Source organism: Lissotriton helveticus, chromosome 2_1, assembly GCF_964261635.1.
Source record: "Lissotriton helveticus chromosome 2_1, aLisHel1.1, whole genome shotgun sequence".
Classification (NCBI taxonomy): Eukaryota; Metazoa; Chordata; class Amphibia; order Caudata; family Salamandridae; genus Lissotriton; species Lissotriton helveticus.
In genome coordinates, this window is record NC_136059.1 from 371,456,844 (window position 1) to 371,482,328 (window position 25,485).

Here is a 25,485-nt window from a genome sequence, read left to right on the forward strand (position 1 = left end):
TAGTCCCTGCCCTGACGCTAAGTAACAAGGGAAGAATATCCTAATAGACAACAGGAAGGCTGCCATTACAATGCAGAACTGTGTCGGCAAACAAGGGTGGAGCACAGGAAGAACAACAATCCACTGCGAGGTAACATTACAAGGAATGGCGCATTCCCCTGTAGAGATCGAAGGGCCGAGGCACAGCCCAATAGATCCCAAAAGATGCGACTGCAGAGGAGACAAGAAACCCTAAACTGATGGAGGAGGCGGGAGTGAGGGAAAAGAAAAGAAGAAGACCCCACACTGGAAGGACCAGAGTGGAGTAATGCAGAGAAAGGGAAAAATGAATCTCCTGTTGAAGGCGAAAGCGAAAAGCACTGCTCCACAGGAATAGAAGCCACCCAGAGGCAGGTGGCCGCAGAAGGCAAAGTCTGAGAGGGTCGCACCAACTTCAGCACCCTGGATGAAGACCAGTGCCAACTGAAAGGAGGCAAGGTGGAGAACCGCACCTGGAAAGGTCCTCGCAGAACGGGGAGGATGGGTGGGCGTTAAGGAATCTGTGGCTAGGCAACGTCTCTACCAGATACATCATTACCGAAGGTAAGTAACTCGTACATGTGATCGAGGCATCTAGCCGCAGATTCTTAACTTAGAATAGATACCACGGCAATACCCCAAGGGGGAGGTGGGTCTGCGACAGAACAACAGAAAGTGCCCGAGAGCACTGAGCCGGCAACAGGGTGACGGACTACGGGGAAAGCTGTGGGGGCACAGCCAATCAGCAGACCAAGCAGCTCGAAGACCAAAAGACAATGGGAGGCAAAGGCACCACAAGATGACCAGAAGGGCACGAGACCTCATCCGTGTGAATTCGGGATGGAATACCGGCACTAAGCCACAATCCCAGAACAGAAGAGAGAGTTCAAAATGAGGGAAGGAAGAAGAACTACTCCCAGAGGCCAATGGGCGCTAAGGTGTCACCAACCAAAACTCAGAGGACAACATGGAGTGACATAACCAGAGCCTAGCCGGCGGGTCTACGCAAGGGAGGCTGGACAGGCCGCCACCAGGAAGCGGAGGACAAGAGGCAGGTACTGAGCAACATCCCAGAAGCACAAGCGTGGAACACAAGACATGCAGAGTGCAAAACTCAGTCGGACCACAACGAGGAACATGCACGTAGCAGACAGCTACAGAGACAAAGAAAGTCGCATGGCTAAGCCGTTTAGGGGACTGCCCCAACAAGGTAACGTGAAGGACAAGGGGAAGAACGCACCCAAAGGGAGACAGAAATGCGGGGCGCAGCACCTGGGACGACCCCCAGAAGAGGAACTGTCCACCAGGCACACCAGACACAGAGAAGGGTGACACCTGAAGGCAAAAAGACACATCTGAACGTTGTGTCATCTGTCAGATCTCCGGAACAACCACCTCTGACAGGGAGGAGAAAACCACCCACACAGAAGAGAGGGACTGTTTACCACATGAACGGGACAGATAAGACCCCCAAGAAGAAGAGCAGCCAGAAGAGGCGGCTCACCCCAGGGAGCGGAACCATGGGAACCCTTGTTGCCGAAGCAGCATGAAAAGGCACCGAAGCGCACATAAAACGAGCAACAAAAAAACCTCTGCCGTGTAGAATGATGGCAAACCTGAACACAAGGCACCCAACTGCTCCCCAACAAACAGGGATATAGGACCAGACTTTGCAGAAGTGAAGAAAGGCAGAGGCTTATAAAAGGGATACTCAGTGGTAATCATAATGCAGGTATATATATAAGGGCCAGAGCCACGAGACCAGCGCAGTCGAGGGCACTATAGCAGGAACCTGTCTAATGAACTGGTTGCAGGGTGGCAGTCTCGGAAGAAGCATGTGTAAACACACTGAAAAGACGTCCCAAGGGCCAACAGCTGAAGACCATTTAGTAACAAGGGAAAAACCTCTAGAAGAGGAGTATAAGACACACACAGGGCGCAAGCAGGGCGGAACCTGCGGCCTGTGGGAGGCAGAGGCAGACGCGAACAACCTGTGGAACACCGCCACAGTCGGCTTACAGTCAGCCCAAGAACGCACAGCTCAACTTGTGGACGCGGAATGAAAGTTGCAAAAGATAGGAGGGGTCACCACCCCAGGGTAGGATGACCTAAGACCTGCCAAGTAAAAGCCTATCGGGGAGGCGAAAGCCCGCAGGAGGCGCTGAACTGCTGAGTCGGCGTGGGTATTAAACAAAAGGACCTAATCAAAAGGCAGGTCAACAAGGCGCTCCTGAATATTCCCCGGAAAGACGCCATCCCGCAACCAAGTATGGCGGCATAGTGCAACAGAACCGGCCATAGCCCGGCCTAAGGAGTCTGAGGTATCCAGGGCTGACCGGACAGTAAATTCTGCCAGGTCACGTCCGTCACGGATATGATGAAGGAGGTCAGCACGAGCGCCCTCAGCAGTTGACGAGAGAAAGGACTCGGCAGAGTCCTAAAGGGGAGAAGTAGCCCGAGCTAACACACACTATTGAGGGAGCGAAGAGCCACGCTAGTGGAGGTGAAAATATTACTACCCCACGACTCCAGCCACCTAGATTTCCGGTAGGGAGGAAGCAACAGTGGAGGCAAGGAAGGGAAGGCAGCTTGCAGAACGAGCTCCCGAAGTTATGAACAAACAAGCAAACCGGATTGTTTGGGGCAGGGTGGTGGTGGTGCATGACGGAATGAGCCACCGTATCACCCAACGCCGCCGGAGCCCAGGTCCCCAGAAGGGCATCATAAAGGTAAACTTTGAAAGGCAGAAGTGGCTCTACATTTCCCGAACCATGGTGGAGAACATCCAACAGGTGGTCAACAGGCAGGGGAACTGAAGGGGGCTGCATACGCAGAATGCAGGCGGCCATGGAAACAACCCGCACAAAGGCCGTACCAGCCTCGGTAGCCCTCCGAGGAGGGGACAGTAACTCATCGTGGGTGAGGGCTGTAAGCTGAGACGCCCACTCCAAGGGGATTGTCCTATGTAAGGAGGAGCAGACCAACATCCAAAGGGAGGAAAGCCCCATTGTCGAATGAAGGTCCTGAAGGGGTTCTTGAGGAGGGGGAGAGTCAGTCAGAGACACAAACTCCAAAGGGGGGGGAGGCAAGTACGGATCCGGCGTCGACGAACGTCGGGGTGACACCGAAATTTCTCCGGAGGCCTCCGGAGAGGAGTCAATGATCTGGTGCCGACCTCCCAGAAAGGAGTCGATGACCTGGTGTTGAGGAGGCACCAGGGCGTCCTCAGCCGGCGCAGACTCGTCCTCAGACGGTGCCGACTCAGTCTCGACCACATCAGATAAGGAACGGAGCCAGAGAGGCAAGTCTACGGCGCCGAACCCGCACGACTCTACCTCAACCACAACAGGCTCCGGTTCCGAAGTAAGGAACGGAGCCGGGGAGGCAAGTCTACGGGGCCGGACCGGTGCTGGGTCGGCCTCTGAAAAGGCAGCCGCCTGTCCGGAGGGCCGAAGGAGATGAGATGCGAGTATCAGCGACCACCTGCGATGCCACAGAGAGCCCCACCGGACTATGCGACGCGTTAGGGGTGCTATGGGCCTAAGAGGGGGACCCAGTTGGGCCGCCCCCTGACGATGCCATACCGCTGTCACCTGAGGCAAAGTGCTCAGTCTGCCCTGGAAGCAAACCCACCGGCGAGTCCACCGAAGGCCTCGCACGCAGCAGGGGGTCCGAGGACGCCCCTCGGAGAGGAGGGGACCCAAGGGAGGGCTGCGGCATAAGCCGCCATCTGGGTCCGAGTCGACGCCGCGCCAGGATATGGCTGATAGGGGAGGGCAGACCCTCGAGCGCACGTCTGGAGAAGTCCAGGAGCTAGTGCCCCCTACAACAAGAGGAAGGGAGGTCGATGACCTCAGCGACAGGCGCCAGGACTTACCAGGGACGGGTGAGCGATGCACACGGGAACCAGACGGCGACCGACGCCGCAAACGGAACCCTCTGCTACAGGGACCTGCTGCCGAAGAGGAGGCCGGGGGCAGTGATGACTCCGACTGGGACAGGTGAGCCGAAAGTAGCTTCATCCGGCGCTCCCGCTGGGACTTCGGCTTGAGTTGTTGGCAGGCGTCGCAATCCGTTGAGTCGTGGTGTTCGTCTAGGCACCACATGCAGATAAGGTGTGGGTCCGTCGCGGACATTTGCCGCGAACAGGAGGCACACGTCTTAAAGCCCGAAGGAATCGCACACTGTTCCAGACGCAAAAGCGTCAAAAGGGGACTTAAAACAGGCCAGAGGAACAGCTTACTCCGGATCCGCGTTGCACGAGAAAAAGAAGGAAACTGATGTCAGCGCGCCGGGAGGGACTTGTATGACCTCGCTGACGTCACATCCGTGGACGATGTCAGGGCGGGGTATTGTGGCTCCTTCCTCCAGCGCAAAGAGGTGCTGCTGCAAAAAAATTCCGGATCCAGTCTGATGCCTGGGGATAATTCTAAGTTAAGGAATCTGCGGCTAGATGTCTATCAGATATTTGAATACAATTCAATGGTCACTATTGTTAATTAGCTTACTGGTCACCATATAGGCTCTGAGTTTTGTCTTTATGCAACTGATAAAGTCCTGAGCCACACCAAGTTTAGAACTCAATTCATTTATGGTGAATCGCTGGTGGTTCATTCACCATGCTATGTAATACAGGCTGTGCTATTCGTATAGCCATGATTGCATATTCAAGGCAGTCAAGCTCTGGATCCACGTCAAAAGGCACAGGAACAAAGGAACCAACGTCAGCGTATTGAGGTGGTGCAGATATAGTGGCTCAGACATCACATTTGGGGTGGGACGGACCAGACACGGTGTACGAGGAAGTTGCTATGAAAATCTTGCGCATCTAATCTAGCCCCTGGGGAAGGTGAGAAATCTGAAGTTGTAAATAAACATTCTAGAACTTGCAGACACCCGATTACCATGGATGGGGGGGTTCAACACTTTGGGACAAGTTAAGATGTGTTGCACCAAAATGTGATATCAATTTGCTTGCAATAAAACCTAAGAACCACATATTGTCAGCATCTACATTAACACGAAGACTATTGCTGGGTCAAAAACAATCATATATGAGTATTGCTCAAAATGTTTTTCTTAAAATAAATCTACTCCACTACAAGTCTACCACATATGTAGAATGGTAGTCAGATGTGGAGTACTACATGCAGTCCCATATATATCATTAGTGCAAAAACTGGAAAAGAATATCACGTTCCTAATATTAAAATCTGTTCCTCAATTAGAGTGTCTGGATATAGACAGATGTAGTGGTAACAGGTTTAGATTTGGAAGAAAAGAAATGTAGCTTGTGAGGTCTTGTTACCTGCATACATTTCATATGAGACAGTAGCTCATTTATCTTTACATATTTATTTCTTAAAACAGAGGTATGTTTTCTGCTTGCACAATAAACCTCAGCAGAATAGGAAAGCCCCTACACACTGACTTAAGCATTTGCGTCAACAGAGCAATCAAGGTCAGCTTTAGTGATGGGAACAGTGTGATGTCTATTCAAGAATGCCATAGTAGAAAGCAAAGGCTCGACAATTCCTTTGATGTCAGTATGATGCGACAGTGGCGTAGGAATTGGCCGTCACTGGATTGGTAAAGAACATATGCATCATTCGAGTAATATTTTGTAGAGAAAAAAGTATGACATTTTAGTTTAGGTCTTAACATTGTTACTCGTAAAGAACAACTAGAAGTATAAACCTGTGTTAAACATAATGAACAAGTTACTTACCTTTGGTATTGCTTTATCAGGTAGAGACTATCTAGCTGGAGCTTCCTTACCTTATAATTATCCCCAAGTGTTAGACTGGATCTGGAAATTCTTGAAGAGTATCCCTGTGTGCTAGTAGGTGGTGTTATTTGGCTCCGTCCGCACTGGAAGTGACGTGTGCGGTGCCTATATAGATGCCACCCCAGTGTGCTGACATCAGTTTCTTTTCGCAACTTTCCATGCCAGATGTGTGGAGCCATGAAGAATGCTGATCCACTGGTGTGCAGTGCTAAGTGCCTCAGAAGTGTAACCCTAAACAGAAATCAGATAGCAGAGCAGGGAAAATCAGTAAGGAATCTGCAGCTAGATAGTCTCTGCCAGATAAGGCGTTTCTGAAGGTAACTTACTTGTTCATCTGATATAGACTTCTAGCTGCAGATTAATCAGCTTAGAATTAATACCCAAGCAATACTTCCCTGGAGGAAGGTCCACGAGCAGATTAGATAAAAAAGTCCTGTAGGACTGAACCAGCAAAATGCCTATCACGACAGACCTGGGTGTCCATACAGAAAGTTTGGTGAAGGTGTGTACTGACACCCACGTTGCTGCCTGACAGATGTCCAGGACAGGGACGCCGCCAGCATATGAAGTGGTCGCAGTCTTGGCTCTGGTGGAATGAGCGCGCAAGCCCTCAGGGGGGTTGCTTTTTTGGCCGTTGTGTAGCAGACGTTTAAGCAGAGCGCTATCCATTGTGAGAGCGTTCATTTCTGCACCGCCTTTGCCTTCCTCGCCTGATATACCCAACAAACAGTTGATCGTCCACATAGAATTCTTTGGTAGGATCAAACAATGCTCTTTTTGAGTCCAGGCAGTGGAGTCTCTCCTCTTCCTTAGAAAAGAGAAGTGGAACAAAGAAGGCTCAGTAAGATGATATTCTGGCCTACATGAAAAGATGTTAAAACCTTTGGAAGGAAGGAAGGAAGCACAGGTCCTCATAACTAATTTGTCAGGAAAGAATGTTGTGTAAGAAGGGTGCACAAAGCGTGCATGCAGTTCGCAGACTGTCTTGGCTGATGTTATGGCCCCCAGGAAAGCTGTTTTGATGGTAAGCAAATTGGGCATTTGTACATGAGCTTGAAGCGTCAGCACTTGAAAAATGTGAAGACCAGGTTGAGATCCCATTGAGGCATGATGAATGGTCTTGGAGAGAACAGATGCTGAAGTCACTTAAGAAACAGAGTCACAACAGGTGACGTATACAACAAAGGTAGGTCAGGCAACCATAACAAGGCTGATATGGCCAACAAATAACCATTAACAGTGCCCAGAAAAGTTCCCTGCTGGGCCAGAGAAAGAACAAACAACAAACCTTGGGAGAGGGGTGCACAAAGTGAGTCAATGATCTTGGATGCAAACCATGTCACAAATTTGTCCCACAGCAGGCGCAAACTGTCTTGGTGAAGGGACGCCTGGCTGCCAGAATAATATTACAGACTTCGGGAGGACGGTTGAAGGTTGTCAACTATCGCTGCTCAATCTCCATGCATGAAACAAGAAAGTACGTAGGCTCGATTGCAGAACCCTGCCTTGTTTTTGCAACAACTGTGGGACGCCTCCGGATAGAGACACCATCCGTGATCCATTAGGTAACGATACCTGAGTTTCTTCACCCTGTGTTCAGAGAGCCCACCAGGTGTTGAACCTCCAGGGAAATGCTTTGACCATTTCCTGCCATACCCAGAGCGGCAGGGACACTTTACAAAAGGTCCCCGTTCTGTTTCTTGCAATACCACATGGCGGTGGTGGTGTCACTTGATTGAAGGAAGAAGGGCTGCCAGTGGGGCAAATGATGCCGGATACTGCCCCCCACTGGGTGCCTGTGCTATTATAAGGACAGGCTAAATGGATTTTGAGGCTGTGGATGATTTTGGTGCCATATTATTTACACCCAGACGTACGCGCCGCAGCCGTATTCTTCGATGCCACCAAGGCATTTGACTCGCTCGAGTGGCCGTATTTATTCGCAATTTTAGGCCTATTGGGGTTTAGCCCACTCTTCATTAACTGCATCAGGCTATTATACACCCTACCCAGTGCTTGGATCAGGGTGAATGGTCTACTTTCAGAACCCTTTCTTATTACGCGTGGTACTAGGCAGGGGTGCCATCTCCTTTGCTTTTCACGATTGTGATGGAGCCCTTGGCTGCCAGGATCAGGCAACACCACACTGCCCGAGGCATAGGGTTCAGTTCCCGGAGCTTACTCATTTCCCTGTATGCAGATGATACTGTCCTCCTCGCACCCTGCGCTCGACAGGACAAGCCCTGGCAGCCGCCGGGGGCAGGTCCTTCTCCTACCTGGCAGCGAAGACCTGGAACTCTCTTCCCAGCCACCTGCCCGCCACACAGGACCACCTCTCCTACAGAAGGCAGCTCAAGACCTGGCTTTTGGAGCACTGACCCCCCCACTCCCCCCAGCGCCTTGAGACCCCCACGGGTGAGTAGCGCGCTTTACAAATGCAAATGATTGATTGATTGATTGATTTATCTTGTCAACCCAGAGGAGAATTTAGACCCTGTTTTGAGAGAGTTTATTCGATTCGGCGGTTTGGCTGGTATCTTTATAAATTGAGCCAAGTCGGTGATTTTTCCTTTGACAGACGGCACGCCCCAGATGATACCTGAGTTCACCCTGAGATGTGAGGCAGACATGGTTAAATACTTGGTGTCGGCAGGTGGACAAGCTAGAACTTCTTGGGATTTGTTGACACTTCCACTGAAGCAGGGAGGTTTGGCCGCCCCGGACATGCAGCTTTATGCCCTGTGTGCACAGCCTCAATTTCTGCACTAATGGGTCCACCCGACGCCCTTTCAGCCACATGTTGCAGTCGAAACTGATGCCATGGCTCCTATTCCGCTCAGGGTAGCCCTCTACCAACAATTGCGTTGCCCACGTGGAGATATAGATACATCTGGGACACTGCGTTGGGATTGGGATGAGCTACGTAGGAGGGCGGATATTTATGGGCTGTGTGCCCCCACCGTCCCCCTAGCACAGAACCTAATGTTGCCTTGTATTCAGGATGGGGTCAGCAAGACACTGGAACACAAGATGTCACCCTACACATTTGCTGAGTTGTATCTGGAAGATACGTTCAGACCCCCCCAGAGGTGACCGAGGAGCAAATGGTGCCATTTGCTGAGCTCTTCCTATATCATAAACTGCGAGCAGCCTGTCGTGCCCTCTGGGACGGTTTCCCATTGGCCCCTCCGTTGCTGCCCGCACTGGAGAACCTGTTGAGATCCATATCTCCCCGAAAACTCATTACACGATTGTACACAACCATGTAAAATACTGCCCCGTTGGTGACACCTAAGTCACTGCAGAACTGGAACAGCGAACTCCCTACCGCATTGACTGAGGCCGCTTACAGAACTCTCCCCAAATGATAAGCTCAGAATAATTCATTTTAAAAATATTTACATAGATTTTATAGAACACCTCTGAGTTTATCGTATGGGCATCAAAGACGATGAATGCTGCTGGCTTCTTTTTTACATGTAGCATGGGAGTATGCAAAATTCGCTGAATTCTGGTCAGATGTATTCATCTCAGTGAATCAAAGGCATGGCAACACCCCATCCCCTACATTAGGCCTGTTAGGGTATGTTAAGGACACCCAGCCTAAGTTACGTAAACTTCATGCACTCCTTTTATTATTTGCCAAAAGTCAAGTCGCGGTCCACTGGGGCAGGAGACAGGTCCCCTCCATTAAGGGGTGGCTTGCATATGTTACATACGATCATACGCAGCTAAACACATTTAAGGATCTTATGCCCTCTACTTCTAGGCCGCGAAATATATTGGAACCATTCCTGACCTGGGCGCAGCAACAACAAGAAGATACGTAGGGGGCACATGTGGGTGAGGCTTAGACTGAGACACTACAGTGATGGGATGTAGAGTGTCATCTGCTATTGAGTCTATTTCCCCTTCACAAACCCCCTGAGCTTGTGGAATTTATAGATTGAGTCTGCGTTGTATTGGACCCTCTATGTTATATTGTATAATGTGGATTTGATTTGTTCACCTATTTTAAGTTAAGCTAAGTTCTCATTACTAGATGACTGCCAATCAGGCTTCAGAACTGGGCATAGTACTGAAACGGCGATCCTGCATATTGTTGATGATGCCTTACAGGCCCTAGACCAAAATCATGCATGCCTACTGATCCTATTAGACCTATCATCAGCATTTGACACTGTAAATCACGAATTATTGATGACCAGGCTACGTGACAGGATGGGCTTATCTGGAAACGTACTGAATTGGTTTAACTCCTTCCTACAGAACAGGACACAACTATTCCTAGTCAACCAAGTTATCTCCTCCCCGTGCCCGAACACAATAGGGGTCCCAACAAGGCTCAACGTTATCCCCAGATCTATTCAACTTGTATGTTGAACCTCTTACGGAGATTCTCCGTAAATCAAAGATCTCCTATCACATGTACGCAGACGACACGCAAATATATATGAAGATCGCCTGCCGAGATGACATTGACCTAATGAATGAAACATTAAAGCGAGCGTTACAATGGCTAACAGCTAATCATCTAAAACTTAATGCCGACAAAACAGAATTCCTACTAATATCACCTGGAAGAAGTCAACCAGAAGTAAAAGATTGGACTAAATTGGTAACTGCTCTGAACTGTACTCCGATCCTAATCAACTCAGCTAAATCTCTAGGAATCACATTAGACCAGAACCTTGACATGAAAGACCACATCAACACAATGGCCAAGAGCGCCCGTTTCCACCTGAATTATCTAAGAAAATTGAAACCCTTTATCTCAGAAGCAGATCTAAAATTGGCTATCCAATCTCTGGTGATCTCGAGAATTGAATATGGCTGCACCACGTTAGCTGGCCTACCAAAAACATCTACTGCACCACTGAAAGCCTGCCTCAACACCGCGGCAAGACTCATCACGGGAACGAGGAAATTCGATCACATATCTCCCCATCTAAAGGCACTAAACTGGCTACCCTACGAAGCGAGAATTAAAATGAAGATGGCCTGTATTACCCACAAAGCGGTTCACTACAGCACGCCTAGATATCTAGCCAAGAAAATTAAGCTATCGGGAGGCAACAGACCAACGAGAAGCGCCAAGGAGCTGCTACTACGACCGGCCTTCTTCCGGAAGAAAAAGACCTATGACCGAGCATTCTCCGGAGCCGCCCCCAGAATCTGGAATTCACTCCCTCCTAACATCAGGGTGATTCAAAACACTGTAAAATTCAAACGGGAACTCAAGAACCACTTGATGAGTAAATACCCTACATAGAGACACATACCGACCATTAGTATGAACACTCTAGACAAATAAGATCGGACTCATCATATTGCTGACTATTCATGTAACTGCACTGATAATACTATGTAACCCTACCTCAGCCAAACCTGACGATATGACTACGACACAAGCCAAGCCTAACCAAGCACCTCATAAGGCTAATGTCACAGGCATTTGGAATATATATATATTTATTTAATCACCCTGATATCATATCGCCTACTACCTCATATATGTGTGTTATCATAATCTGCTACTATAATGTCAATCTGTAATTTGTAATCTTTTTATGTCTTTATGTTTCTATGTTTTTATGTTAAGCGCTCTGATACCCACGGGTCTTGTCCGCGCTATACAAAACTCTACAAATAAAATAAATAAATAAAATAAAATAAATAAATATTTCTGCTGATGCTTACAGCCTTGTGTATGTTCGACAAATAAGCATTTTTCTTTTGTCATTGGATGAGGGCGAGTGGGGTGGCACTACTACAGATGTGTTATGTACTGTATAGATTGTGACTAATTTAACTCCTGCACTGCGTTGATACTATGCTGACCTGTTATGTTGTAACATATCGTTTTTTTGAAAATGCCAATACATTTTTTTTTTTTAAAAAGGTCAGCACAGGGCAAATTTCACAGAGCGCAGTTATGCCCTTACAAGAGGTATAGTGCATCTTGCTTTAAGGCTGGAAGGCCGGCTGTAGGGGTGACTGTAGGGGTGACTCACCTATGCCTCTTGCAATGCTAGTAGGCCTGACACACAGGGATGTGTGTCAGGTTGGCTCTTCACTTTTAGCTGCACCAAAATATGCAGGTTACAGTTGCAGTGTACATGTGTTTGGCGAGGGGTCTCTTAGGGTGGCATAATGCAGGCTGTAGTCTTCAGAGGCCCCCTCTGGTCACAATGCCCTTCGTATCACTGGTACTTTTTACAAGGGACTTATTGGTAGGCCAGAGGTGTGCCAATTGTGGAAACAAAGACAGTTTTGGGAAAGAACACAGGCACTGGGAACCTGGTTAGCAGGAACCCAGTGCACATTTAGTCAAAGATGCATGACCACAGGCACCAAAGAAAACCACGTTTGCGTCAGTCACAGATATCTGTTAGGGACATTCCCAACATGGTTTCAATAGGAGGTGACATTTTCAATAGGAGGTGACATTTTCCTTTGCACACTGGTAGTGTTTTTGTCAAAAAAGTTGTCTCAGAGAGACGAGGGGTAGCTCCAAATACACAGCTGGTGGTGCAGAAAGAAAGGAACTGATGTCAGTGCGCACGGGTAGCACCTTTACAGGCCGGCGCAAACCCAAGTAGCATGAAATGACGTTGATGGAGAGCTACCGGTGTGCAGGGATATTGCTGAATATTTTCCAGATCCAGTCTGATGCCTGGTAATATATTCAAAAGGTGAGGACATCTCTATCAGAAACATGTTTACATGGCTTTCATTTTCTCGTGGCTAACATTTCATCCAATGTTGATAAGACAAACACATCCAGAGGCATTTTTCACGAAGCTTTAGAAGTTATTTTTTTCACACTTGCTCAGTTGTTAAGCAAAACATTATGCTGCTTAATTAAAATGAATAGCAAGACACTGAAAGCAAAATTTAATGGAGCTACTCCATATCTGTGCTGCCTAACAAACCATCAAAACCCTCCTTTTTCATTAGTCTGTCTGCAAATGGCCTGATAACAGTGATAACATGTTCAATCCATGGGTGGAAATTGAGGGCCCACTAATGACCTCTACAGCCAGGTAGTGGGTGTGCAATCTGAACAGTCTGTGACTTACACTGCCTGCATTTGCAGTAGGTTTTACCAGCAGCAAATTGCAGAAGAAAACTCTTATTTTGGGTGCAATTTGGAATTGGGCTACGGCTCATCTGTAAACTGGGTAAAATAATTAGCGGTGGTGACTATGAATGACAAACAGTGCATTTATACAAGGTGAGATGCATTTCTAGAATAGACAAATTTATTTAAAGAATATTTTACTCACGTAAGAAGACCAGTTTCATGGCCTTTTGTTCCTACAGAACTACTCAAATTAATGACCAGTCGCAGCACTTCTTTTCTTAAAAGAATACGGCATACAGGTGTATCCTCTGGAATTGTTTTTCCACCTTGAAACACAGAAGACCAACTTTAATTGGAATTTGGATTTAAGTTTACTTTACACTGCTACAATTTTATGGGGAAATGATATACCTTAAGAAGTATCAATGATCATCACAGGTACTAGTGTTCAATAGAACTACATTTTAAAATAATATATTAGTTACAGATGGATTTTAGAAATGTAACTCAAGAAGAACACAGAAGATATCTTTGTAGAATCACACATTCTCAAGGTCACCAGAAGTTACTTTGTAACAGTCCACCTTGCACCATTCAGAACACAATTTTCTAGGTGATAACCTGCCATCAACTGCCTCATACATTTAAAAAAAACTAGTTTAGAAGAGGTCAGAGGGAATGCAAGATCTGTACTTGTAAATTGGTAGCGTAATGTACTATTCGTTTATGCAGCTTATATGGTAAATAATTTAACTGAAATTATTTCTGAAAATGCTCCTAGTACCGATACTCAGACTCGGTAAATCAAAAATAAAAGTGGAAGGTGCTTACTTAGCTGTTCTTTATCGATATCTTCTTTGAACTGTAAAGTCTTGTGAGGAAATGGGGTGCATTATATGTCAGTCAGTCAGAATATCTTTATTCGACTCAATTACAAGTCATACAAAGAGTTTAAAAAATATTTCATACAAGGGATTAAAACATTTCATACATATTAACATATGACAATAAAAACCATTTACGTTCCAATAAATCTGGGCATACAGAAGTTTAAAAAGAAGTAACACTAAATCTAATGGGAATGTTTTTTTATCCTAGCTGCTGCTACCAAGAAGTTAGCTATACAAAAAGTAATATGTATGTTGGTCAAAGATTGTAAAACAAGCATTTGCAATGCAATAGGTCTCTCGCATTTACACAAGTTTGAGCTATTGACATTGCAAATGACAATGCCTTTTATTTTTGTTTTCCTTTTTAAAACATAAATAAAAGGCTTTGTCATTTACCATGCCAATAGCTTAAACACACGTAAATGCGATACCTATTGCATGCTTGTTTTTAATTTTGTTAGACAACTACATGAAGTTTTAATACAGCTTTACATTATACATTGAAAATGCAAATGTTTGATGTATGTAATGTACTGCTGTATTAGGATAGTTATTTTTACATTGTAGCTTTAAAGTATTATATTGAGAGCGGAATAAAACTAAGAGGGTTGGACAGTTTATGGATTTCCCTGTAACTAAGCTTGTGTTTGGTATGAAATTACAAGTGTTCCGCTCTCTGTGCTAAAACTTCTCTCACTTCGCTCGCAACAATAAGGATTTCCCATAAACTCCATCTCCACATAACAGAAAAAGCACAGTGATTCTATTCAGTATCTCTTGCCATGTAAACTGAAAGCTTTTCAATTGTGCATTTCCCAATTCTGCAGGCTTTTATTTTTACATCCAATCCTGAGCCTGTTTCTGAGCTTCATAAAAGTCACATGTGCAAGGCCAGTACCAGCCTCACTGGTGACTTTAAACTCTTCTGTGGTAGCCAGCACCCCAGTGATTACGTGGATGCACTCAGGGCTTTAAGTAGGCTGAGTCCTGCCTATGCACAGCACCGACAGTTCTAACAAACGCAGCCAAAGTGGACGATGCTGAAAGAGGTGCCGTAAACAAACAAGCTCAGCCAAAGCAAACGGCGCTGAAAGCGGCACCGTAAACGAACAAGCGCAGCCAAAAGCGGACGGTGCTGAAAGCGGCACCGTAAACAAACAAGCGCAACCAAAGCAGATGGAGCTGAAAGCAGTGCCGTAAACAAAAAAGCGCAGCCAAAGTGGTTGGCGCTGAAAATGAAAAGAAAAGAGTGCTTACCGTCTTTTAATGGAGAGCATGTAAAGCCGCCAGTAAAAGATCCAGTCCGGGTGGGCGGGCCAAAAGAGGACAGGGGGGTAACAAGGAGGGACTAAACAACCTCAGTTACAATCATAAGACACTGTTTAGAATACCCAATGACGCAAAATGATGCAGACCAATTGAAATTACGGGCGGAGCCGAAACAACTTCTAAAAGTATATTGATTCCAAGAAGCACTAGCAGAGCAAGCAGCGCATGCACGCTGCAACGCTAGGTGAGACCTAATTAGCATGCTACATAAATGCCACCAATCTGTGGTAAGTAATGTACAGATTGGGCCAATGTATCTATTGCACGTAGCACTCAGATATATATATATAAACATGGTGCATGTGGTGTACATAGGTAAGGGTACAAGCCTCTGGAAGGCACATATTTCTGGCATTGCTGGAGGAAAGGGGATTGTGCGGAACTCCTTATACAATCCTGCTCAAGTGGGCTGGTGGGTATGTGTATATTGGTCAGTGTCTGTGTTAGTTATAGATCAAGAATTCATCATGGGCAATCTTTAAATCACAACCATCTTAAAGCAATTACTTTGGTGTAGTACAAGGAATTTATTCCAATTTTCAAAAATTAATATGCATGGTAAGGTATTTACCGGAATCCCACAAGTTAAGCCACATTCAGGCAAACAATTTCTTCATTGAGTGAAACAAAAACAACAGGCTCAACATAATTGTTTCAACCTAGTCCTTGTGGATTCATACAATCATATTAGAACTTCACATATAATAGTACAATGAAATTAGCGCTCAAAGTGAAGGAGAAAGGAGACAGTTTGAGAGGGATGGGTGTGATTGGGTGGTGGTGGGGACTGGGTAAAGGATGTTGTGACCATGTAACAATCACAGTGATGAAAGCAACCTTTCCAGACTAATTTAGTTCATTAGTTCCGTAAAACAACTTTAACATAGGGTTTGTCTATATCAATGAGTTGCTTCCTATGTTAAGTCAAGGGAAACAATGCGGTCTACGTTTCGACCCCTACGGAGCAAGGGTTGATTGAAGCCTCATACTGGGGTCTTCTTCAGGACGGAAGTACATGGAGCGCTTAAAAAAGTGAAGGCTTCACTCGCGGTCAGGCTGTGGTGCTGTTAACACCCGCGCAGATGTGGAGCTGCGGATATTCATCTGGAGGAGCGGAAACCAAGCCACAACGGTGTGCCTGATTGGAAAGCCCCGGATGCCCTAATGAATGGCCACGCCTGAGGAACCGGAATAGGTCCACTAGCATGAGGTCACTGAACGGCCTTTTTTAAGCGCTCCATGTACTTCCGTCCTGAAGAAGACCCCAGTATGAGGCTTCAATCAACCCTTGCTCCGTAGGGGTCGAAACGTAGACCGCATTGTTTCCCTTGACTTAACATAGGAAGCAACTCATTGATATAGACAAACCCTATGTTAAAGTTGTTTTACGGAACTAATGAACTAAATTAGTCTGGAAAGGTTGCTTTCATCACTGTGATTGTTACATGGTCACAACATCCTTTACCCAGTCCCCACCACCACCCAATCACACCCATCCCTCTCAAACTGTCTCCTTTCTCCTTCACTTTGAGCGCTAATTTCATTGTACTATTATATGTGAAGTTCTAATATGATTGTATGAATCCACAAGGACTAGGTTGAAACAATTATGTTGAGCCTGTTGTTTTTGTTTCACTCAATGAAGAAATTGTTTGCCTGAATGTGGCTTAACTTGTGGGATTCCGGTAAATACCTTACCATGCATATTAATTTTTGAAAATTGGAATAAATTCCTTGTACTACACCAAAGTAATTGCTTTAAGATGGTTGTGATTTAAAGATTGCCCATGATGAATTCTTGATCTATAACTAACACAGACACTGACCAATATACACATACCTACCTTTACTGACCCAGGTCAGGATGCCTTAGGGTTCACCCCATTGTGAACTTACTACAAGTGGGCTGGTGTGCACAGAGTAAACTAAACAAATTATATCCGGTCCAGGCGTGTACATGTAAGATCCAACATAAATCCTAGCTAGTAAACCACATCCAAATACATGTCCTTTGTTTTATGGTGCCCTGCTGGCACCCATGGTTATCAAGAGTATACATCAGAAAAGTAAAATATGAAAACATAGCTCCATGCCCATAATAACCCAACATGCAACACTGCCCAAGTGGGCTAAAGTTCCTTACAATTGTGTACAGATGTCAACACTAGTGAGAATAGTTCTGCACATGTGGGCTATCGTATCACACACTGGCAAGTAGGTCTAACGTAACACAAAGTAGTGCTATGTGCTACTTTGCATCAAGTTGATTTACCATGGGGGTATATGAGCATTTATATGGACCCACTGATAGATTTTAATGCATGGCTCTACCTAATAAAAGAGATAGTGACTTTACGCCAAAATGTATGCCTCCATTTTTACAATCGTAACTTTGGAGAAAAGTTTTCTCTTCTCCAAACGTTACTAACGTTGCATGTGTGTTGCAATGTACATACAGCACACATGAAGACTTGGAAAAGTTTAAAACATGGTCTAAGCATAATATGTTGTACTTGAAGGGTACTCTTTGAGTAAAAATCCTATACTGGACATTCAGCACACAACCCGGCACTATGATGCAAGGGTCTTTTTATAGCATAAGTCTGCCTATGGTATGCCAGCGCAGGGGAGAGGGAAATAGCGCCACATCTAGGTAGATTTGGAGCTGTTTCTCGCTCTCACTTTGACTCAACGCAGCAGAGCTACTTTGGCTGCTGCACAGCATCAAGTTTAGTAAACCTGCCCCCTTTGCTCCAGTTCTCATTTGCATTCTTCTTACAGTGTATTAATAAAATTAATAAAAATGACAATTACCTGCCGCCCAAGTCATTGTTATAGCTTAGAGGGCTTGGAATAGTCGTCTGAATTGTCACTCTTGTAGGAGAATCAACTATCACTGGCAGCATAGCAGGGGCAATGTGTGGTGCAAGCTGCAGTGGACTCCTGATGAGAGCCCTGGCACTCCTTTATTGACAAATTAAGCACTGCCGGTACCAATCCCATGCTCTACTCAAGCCCTCCGCCTCTAGGGGCGAGGTCGGCGCTGTGTAAACATTCCAAACCCCGTGAAGCAGAGAGATGAGCTGCGCGCTTGGCATCTCGCCTGCTTTGTGCTAGCGCCTTACCATGTTTCTTAACCTACGTTTTAGGCGCTGTTAATTTCGTATAAAGATCCATTTACTCCCAAGCGAGGAATGAATGAGCCGTATGCGTTTACTGACCGGAGTGCCAACTGGGTAAAAACAGAGCGGAGATAAAATCCCTGCTTCCCAGCTTCATCAAATCGTGTGATCCAGAGCAAACGCCTTCATCTTTCCGTGTCAGCTACCAACAAATTCAGGTGCGAAGAAAAAACGCACTGAGGCTGACAATTAGACACCAGACGTTATAGATCAATAACTTCAAGGTGTTTCTTTGCTACTCACCGTTACCATCAGAGGATAGTGCTTTGTACTGACCTAGGTCAAAGTTGGCGCTTTTCAAATCTCTCACTCACATTCCCCGAGTCCCGGTCACATTATATTCACGCATACGTATTATGCAGCACTTCCAGGTACATCATAGAACTTCTTCGGTTACAATTCGAACCATAAAAGTAAAAACATTGATATATCATATATACATTACACCAATAATATCATAAACCCATAAAAAGCAAAATTAATAAATCCTAGTATACCTCAATCTCATAGCAGCTTAAAACAAGTACAATAAAAACTCACCGCCGCAGCCCGGCTTGAACAGGAAGCCAGGCTACCTGTGTTGGGACGGGGGCGGGGCCGCAAAAAGACAGGAAGCAGACGGGAGCCTACCCCGCGCTCCTGTGCCCGTCAGCCGGAAGATTTGCGTGTCAGCTAGCGGGGCTCCCATGCTCGTGGAGAGCCCCGCCTGCTGCTGAGGATGACCTGCTGCCTGCCGAAGGAGAGAGGGACACACGAAAAGAACTCGGTGAGTGGGGTGTGAGGGGGGACATGTGCGCGCGTGTGTGTGTGTGCGAGTGTGTCTGTGTGTGTGTGTGTTTGTGCCTGTGTGTGCGCGTGTGTCTGTGTGTATGTATGCATGTATGCATGCATGCATGCGTGTGTAAAAAGATCCGATGACTGGTGGGGGGATGTAAAGTGAAAGTAAGCAGCACGCGTGTGTTTCAGTCTGTGTGGTGGCTGGCTGTGTGCGCACGCATGGACGGATGCGACGTGCGCGTTCACGCACCCAAATCCGGCCGCTTTCAAGCTCGTAACACCCTCTTGTCCTCCTTCCCTCGTGACAGGCAACATTAGGTCTCCAGCTGTACCAGCTCGACCTAAAAAGCAGAGCCGGTCTGACTTGTGTAATACCAGCCTCCTTCAAAACTGGTACCAAATATTTTTTCCTTGGCTCTACATAAAACCGACAAAACATAACAAAATGCATAGTATCTTGGAGTGAAAAATGATCACAGCTGCATGGTAACGCTAATTCCGGTTTTTCCCAAGTTTTAAAAGTGCCTAAATAAAAATGTAGCAAATTAAACCTAAATTTGATTAAAAGAAACCTATGGAACGGGATTGTGACAAAACCAAGGTAAGGTGCCAAAGAAAATGAATTAACAAGTAAGTAATGACCCCTCACTGATGGTTTCATTAATTCCCTCTCCTCGCGGAATGCTCTTGCCCTCCCCATAAAATTCTTTTTTACAAGATCGATGTCTTGGACCTTGATATCTTGAGGGGAAGTAAAAAGCTCAGGTCGTCTCAATTCTGAGAATACCTTCAACAGATAAGCCAGCCAAGGGATCTTTTTAAAATGGTCAAGGGACAGAACGTCGGACATGATCTTATGGTTTAGTGGGAGGTCTTCATTGAGCCACGTCTTTAACCAAAAGATCAGGGGAGCCATGTTCAACCCGTCAGTGAGGAAATCTAAACCCACCTCCATATGTATGGAGTAAGTTGGTGTGGACTGCGGCACAGAGAGGAGTGTCCTTATGAATCTGTTCTCCGCTCTCTGGATAGGTTCCATATTTACATAACCCCAGAGTGGTGAACCATATGCCGCGAGAGCAACAGATTTACTCCTATAAATTTTTAACAATGCTTTCATGGGCCTAGCACCTAACCTGCCCGCAAAGCCCATGAGGGCAGACGATGATCTAATAACCGCCAGCTTCTTTGCCCTCACCTGAGGACCCCAGGTTCCTCATTTGGTCAAATAGGACCCCCAGGTAGGGGAAAGTGGAGACCCTAGATACCGTATCCCCTCTACGCATAAAGGTTTTTGTTCTCCTTTTGCTGCTTTCTCGACCCACTACCATGGTATGCGACTTGCTGGCATTTATTTTTAAATCAAGCTGTTCCATGAATATGCCAAAGGCATTTAAGAGGCATTGAAGGCCGACACCCGTGCGCGCGATTAGCACGGCATCATCCGCGTACAGGAGCGCTGGGATCTTAACTGCTCCTGCACGCGGGATGTCGACTTCCTTCTCCTCCAAATATGCACCCAAACCGTTAATATAAATGGTGAAGAGCAGTGGGGCCAATATACAGCCCTGCCTTACCCCCTTCAGGGATTTGAAAAGAGACGTACACCTACCCTCATTTGTGATCCGTACGGCCGCAAAGAGCTCCTGGTGTAGGGAGGCCATGAATCTCACTAGTGCCTCATCAATCCCCATCTCCAACAAAATTGTCCATAACTTGGCCCTGTTAACCAAATTGAAGGCCGAGGAGAGGTCCATGAATGCTAGAAACAGGGACCCCTCCTTGGCCACCGTGTATTTTGATATAAGCAGGTGTAGGTTAGAGCATTGTTCGATAGTGCCTTTCCTTTCTCTGAACCCATACTGAATCTCTGACAATCCTCCACAGCTCTCAACATTATCCCTCAACCTGGACAAAAGGACTCTGCCTAAGATCTTCACCGACGAGTCCAGAAGGGATATGGGCCTGTAACACCCGGGGTCATCCCGTTGGCCCTTTTTAAAAATGGGGACGATGGTAGAGATGTCCCAGGAGGATGGTGTAGGGTTGCTATTGACGGCAGTAAATACATTAGCTAATACCTTTGCCCACAGCTTTGGGGAATGTATAAAAAAAAATTCGGCTGGCACCCCAACGGGGCCCGGTGCCTTATGCTTAGTTGTGGCCACAATAGCTTTCTCCACTTCTGAGCTGTTAAACTGTATTGGAGTGGCGTCTAAGGTGGCCAACGACAGGCCTTTGGTTGCCCCATCATTATCCCCGTACACGTTTTTAAAGTGAGTCAGCCACTTGTCATCTGGGATGACGCAGTCCATGGCCTCGTTATTTTGGTCGGCGAAGAAAGGCTGTTTGATTATTTCCCAGAATTTGTGACTGTCCTTCAGGACAGCCACGGAAAGAAGATTTTCCCAAGCTTCCCGTTTAATACTTTCTTGTCTGGTTTTTATAGCTGCCTTATAGATTTTTCTCAAACTAGCAATCTCACCCCTTACCCTAGGTGTTTTTTTCAGAGCTACCATCAGAGACCTGTGTGCAATTGAACATGCAGTGTCAAACCAACGCTTCTTGTTTAGTGCCCCTTTCTTTGGTTTAGCCAGGAGATCCTGCGATACCTGCCGCAGATTGACTCAAAGGCCCCTATAATTTCATACCCCGGGGCGCTAGGGTTCTGACAAACCTCAACCTGTTCCATAATTTTCGGGAATACCTCTGCATAAAAGTTTTCTGGGGCCACCTTAGCCCACTTAACTCTTCTACCCTGATCAGAGGTACGCAAGGTGTGGTACGGCCTCGCTTTCCCCGGATTTGGCCCCATATGATCTCCCCATGCCACTTCTAGTAAAACAGGATTATGGTCACTGTAGTGCGATGGCACAGTGCAGTAGGAAATCACCCGGTTTAAAATGCCTTGTGTGATAAAAATGTAATCAATTATGGTTCCAGGATTAGTGCCAGTGAAGGTAACTATTCTTAGGCCGCCCTCTGGTTCATACAAGTTGAAATTTACCAATAGGTCTTCTAGCTCCTCTCCTTCTATGGTATGTTCAAAATGTGGTACCTCGGGCCTTCGCCCCAATCCTGGTTGGTTAAGCTGCATACTAACGTGCAGGGATGGATATTAAAATCACCAAATAATATATACTCTATATCAAACTGGGTGTTCTGACTGCCTGACCTTAATATAGCATCTAAGGTAGCAATATTGCTACCACTATCTTCCCTGTTCTGTGAGTTATAAAAATTGATATATAAGGACCTCCTAGTGGGGTTAATCACTCTCTCTATAATGAGAATGTTATGGGAGTCAGTGCTAATCTGTCGTAGGGAGCCCTTCAGTTCCAAGGAAAACAACATCAGCAAACCTCCCTTAGCTCTGCCAATGAGGCTAGGAATCGCCGCCGTGGCAAAGCTGGTAAACCCATCACACCAAAAACTAGCAGTTGTATCCCAAGTTTCCTGGAGGGCGATGATATTATGACCCATGACAAAGCTTAACCACTCCTTATCATCCCGTTTGGAGTTGAGTCCAGCTACATTCCAGCTTAGTATTTTGCAGGTTTCTATAGTTCTCTTCTCCGCAGAATCGGTCAAGGGGGCCCCTTTTTCTGCTCGCAAATGGAGGGTTCCATTAGCCGGTGAGTTACCCACTAGCTCTGCTACGTTTGACTGATCATGAGAAATATCGTTTTCGTTTACATTCTCATTAAAGGAGCCGCCGACGTTCTCGGCCAAAGTTTGGTCAGGAGCAGTTTCCCTTTCTGTTACGACCTGCATTTTGCGGTCTTCCAAACTGGTTGTCTCATGCCTATTTAAACCCTTTGTAATTCCTCTACCCCTATCCTTGGGGTTGGTTATTATACATGAGAATCTTGATCCATTTTGTAACGTATTTGGACCCCCCGTACGTCAATTGCAATCACTTAAGTTGGCCAAAACCCCATACCTATTCGCTGTGCCAAACCCCCCCTCCTGTGGTGTAGCCCCCAATCCCCACCTATTTGCTACTGCATTCCACCTAGGTAGTGGGGTATTGGGGCGCATCGGGAACTGCTCATCACCCAAACAGGCTCCAAACCCATTTCCACAACTCCCCTGATCAATCACCGGGACACCCACCCCCCACCTATTCATTGTATTCCGATGTGGTCTAGGGTTTTTGGAAAATAACGCATTCTGTTGGTAATTGCATGGCCCTATGCCAAATCTATCTACTAAGCCAATGCCATGTTCATTATATATGGGTCTAAGACCCCCCCCATCTGTTACTACTTGTGGCCCACCCTGATCTTGGGATATTTGGGTGGTTCGCGTGTTGCTGCTCACTGTAGAAAAATTTTAGAGTAAGAGGGATTATGGATCCACTTCTTCGTTGGGGCGGGAATATGTACGATAGGACATTTGGGAGCACTGTCACGTTTGCAAAATTTAACACTACGCAGTCCCCCTTAAACTTTTTTTGCCTGTTCCCTATCCATGTCATCCTCGTCGCCATTACGATTTCCCCTGCCAGCTGCTCTTTCCCATACTGCGCCATCTGCATGTTACTTGACAGCCAGTGTAACGCCTTGCTTGTCAGGGATGAGGTGTATTCTGTTTGGCCAGGGGATAAGATAGGAACATTTGCTAGGACCAATACCACAGGTGAGGCTTCCACTATAAATTGTGGTGAGTCATCCTCTAAGGATGGCAATGTTGGTATAGTGGGTGGAAGTATAGGGGCCTCCCTCGCCACTTCTTGGCTAGGTGCATCTGATGGTGCCTGGCCAGGCGGGATAGTCTCTAATAGGCCTTCATCTGCTACTATGTCTCCCCCATTAATGTTATTATTTTCCTTCACAATATCTATTGGTCTGGAGACAATAGTTGCTACATTCGCAATTTCTTCTGCTAGTTTACATTGAAGACCACCCATCCTTTTCACCTCTACAGTAAGCTTATCAATTTTCCCGATCAATGGCTTGATAATGGTCTTTATTTTTAGATCTATCATATCTGCTATCCTGTTGAAGAGGTCATCATCTATAATTTGTCTAGGATTCTCTTCCTCGTGCTTCGGTTTTTTTCCCTTAGACTTTGGTGGGGAAGTGAACCTTTTTCTCCCTGCCCGTGACCCCCCTCTTTTCGGCTGAATTCTTCTACAGGTTCTCACCGCCCTAGTCGCGGGCGCAGAGGATAGTGATTCATCTGCTATAAAATCCACGTGGGACTCGGGGTCAGAAACTGCATTTATCTTTAAGTCGACCAGTAGTTCTGCACTTTGATCAAGGCTTCCAATGTCAGGGAGGTTGGTATCAGAGATGTTCGTGCTGTGATCTTGCACTGGTACATCAATCCTTTGCACGCTGGAAGAAGGACTCCCTAGATGGAGAACAGGGGATTGGCTCAGTCCTAGCGATTGCCTTCTTTCGCTATTTATTTTATGTACCACTTGAACTAGATAGCTATCTAGGGTATTAAGTGTATCTGGTGCACCCGGGACAAATTTCTTAGGCATGTTAACAAATGGTAAAAAAAACAAAACAAAAAAAAAACCACTGCAATATAACACAAACAAGTGTCAATCAGACCCGGTGCGCGCAGGAAACAAACCCAAGGACACTGCTTTTCTATAATGGGTGATATGGTCTTACTATAGTCAGCTAACTTAGGTGGATATGTGAACAGGGTGGATCCCGTAAAGCTCGACCAGGGGATCTGGCCCAGTCCAGTCTCCTCAGGCCTCCTCAGGCCTAAGAGGGCCCGCCCTTTGCCCGGGCTTCTCCCGGTCGCACTCCCGCGCGCTCCCGCGCAGCGGGTACACAGTGATCTTCAGTAACAAGGGACGTGATTGGCGGAGGGCGGGGCCGGCAGGGAGAGCAGCCCAGCTGATGGTATTGAGGCACGCAGGGACTCCTGGTCCACGGAGTCCCTGCCTTCAGCTCGCAGCCCTGCCGGTCGGATGGAAAATAGCCCCTCCTGTTGCAGCAGCTCCCGCGGTTAAGACCGCGCTGCGGGACCCGCGAAGCGGGTCCGGCGAGTTGCTGCCTTTGACCCCGGTGGCTGTAGGGCCGTGAGCTGGAGCAGCAGCAGGCGGGTGAGTTTATTGGCAAAATCCAAAAGAGAGAGTCCCGCTAACAGGTTCTCCGGGCCCCCGTTTAACTCCGTGGGCGGGGGGCGGGGGGCGGGGCCGGCAGGGAGAGTAGCCCAGCTGATGGTATTGAGGCACGCAGGGACTCCTGGTCCACGGAGTCCCTGCCTTCTGCTCGCAGCCCTGCCGGTCGGATGGAAAATAGCCCCTCCTGTTGCAGCAGCTCCCGCGGTTAAGACCGCGCTGCGGGACCCGCGAAGCGGGTCCGGCGAGTTGCTGCCTTTGACCCCGGTGGCTGTAGGGCCGTGAGCTGGAGCAGCAGCAGGCGGGTGAGTTTATTGGCAAAA

The 25,485-nt window shown here is 46.8% G+C and overlaps 1 protein-coding gene across 3 annotated transcripts in view; it reads right to left on the bottom strand.

The window, feature by feature from the left end:
* RICTOR (RPTOR independent companion of MTOR complex 2) overlaps positions 1-25,485 on the bottom strand; it is a 1,600,666-nt gene that overhangs the window by 141,951 nt on the left and 1,433,230 nt on the right. For all 3 annotated transcript variants that reach the window (XM_078674985.1, XM_078674984.1, XM_078674983.1), the window contains one exon: positions 13,096-13,219. In XM_078674985.1, the coding sequence (XP_078531111.1) occupies positions 13,096-13,219 (124 nt within the window). The remainder of the gene's footprint in view (positions 1-13,095; positions 13,220-25,485) is intronic.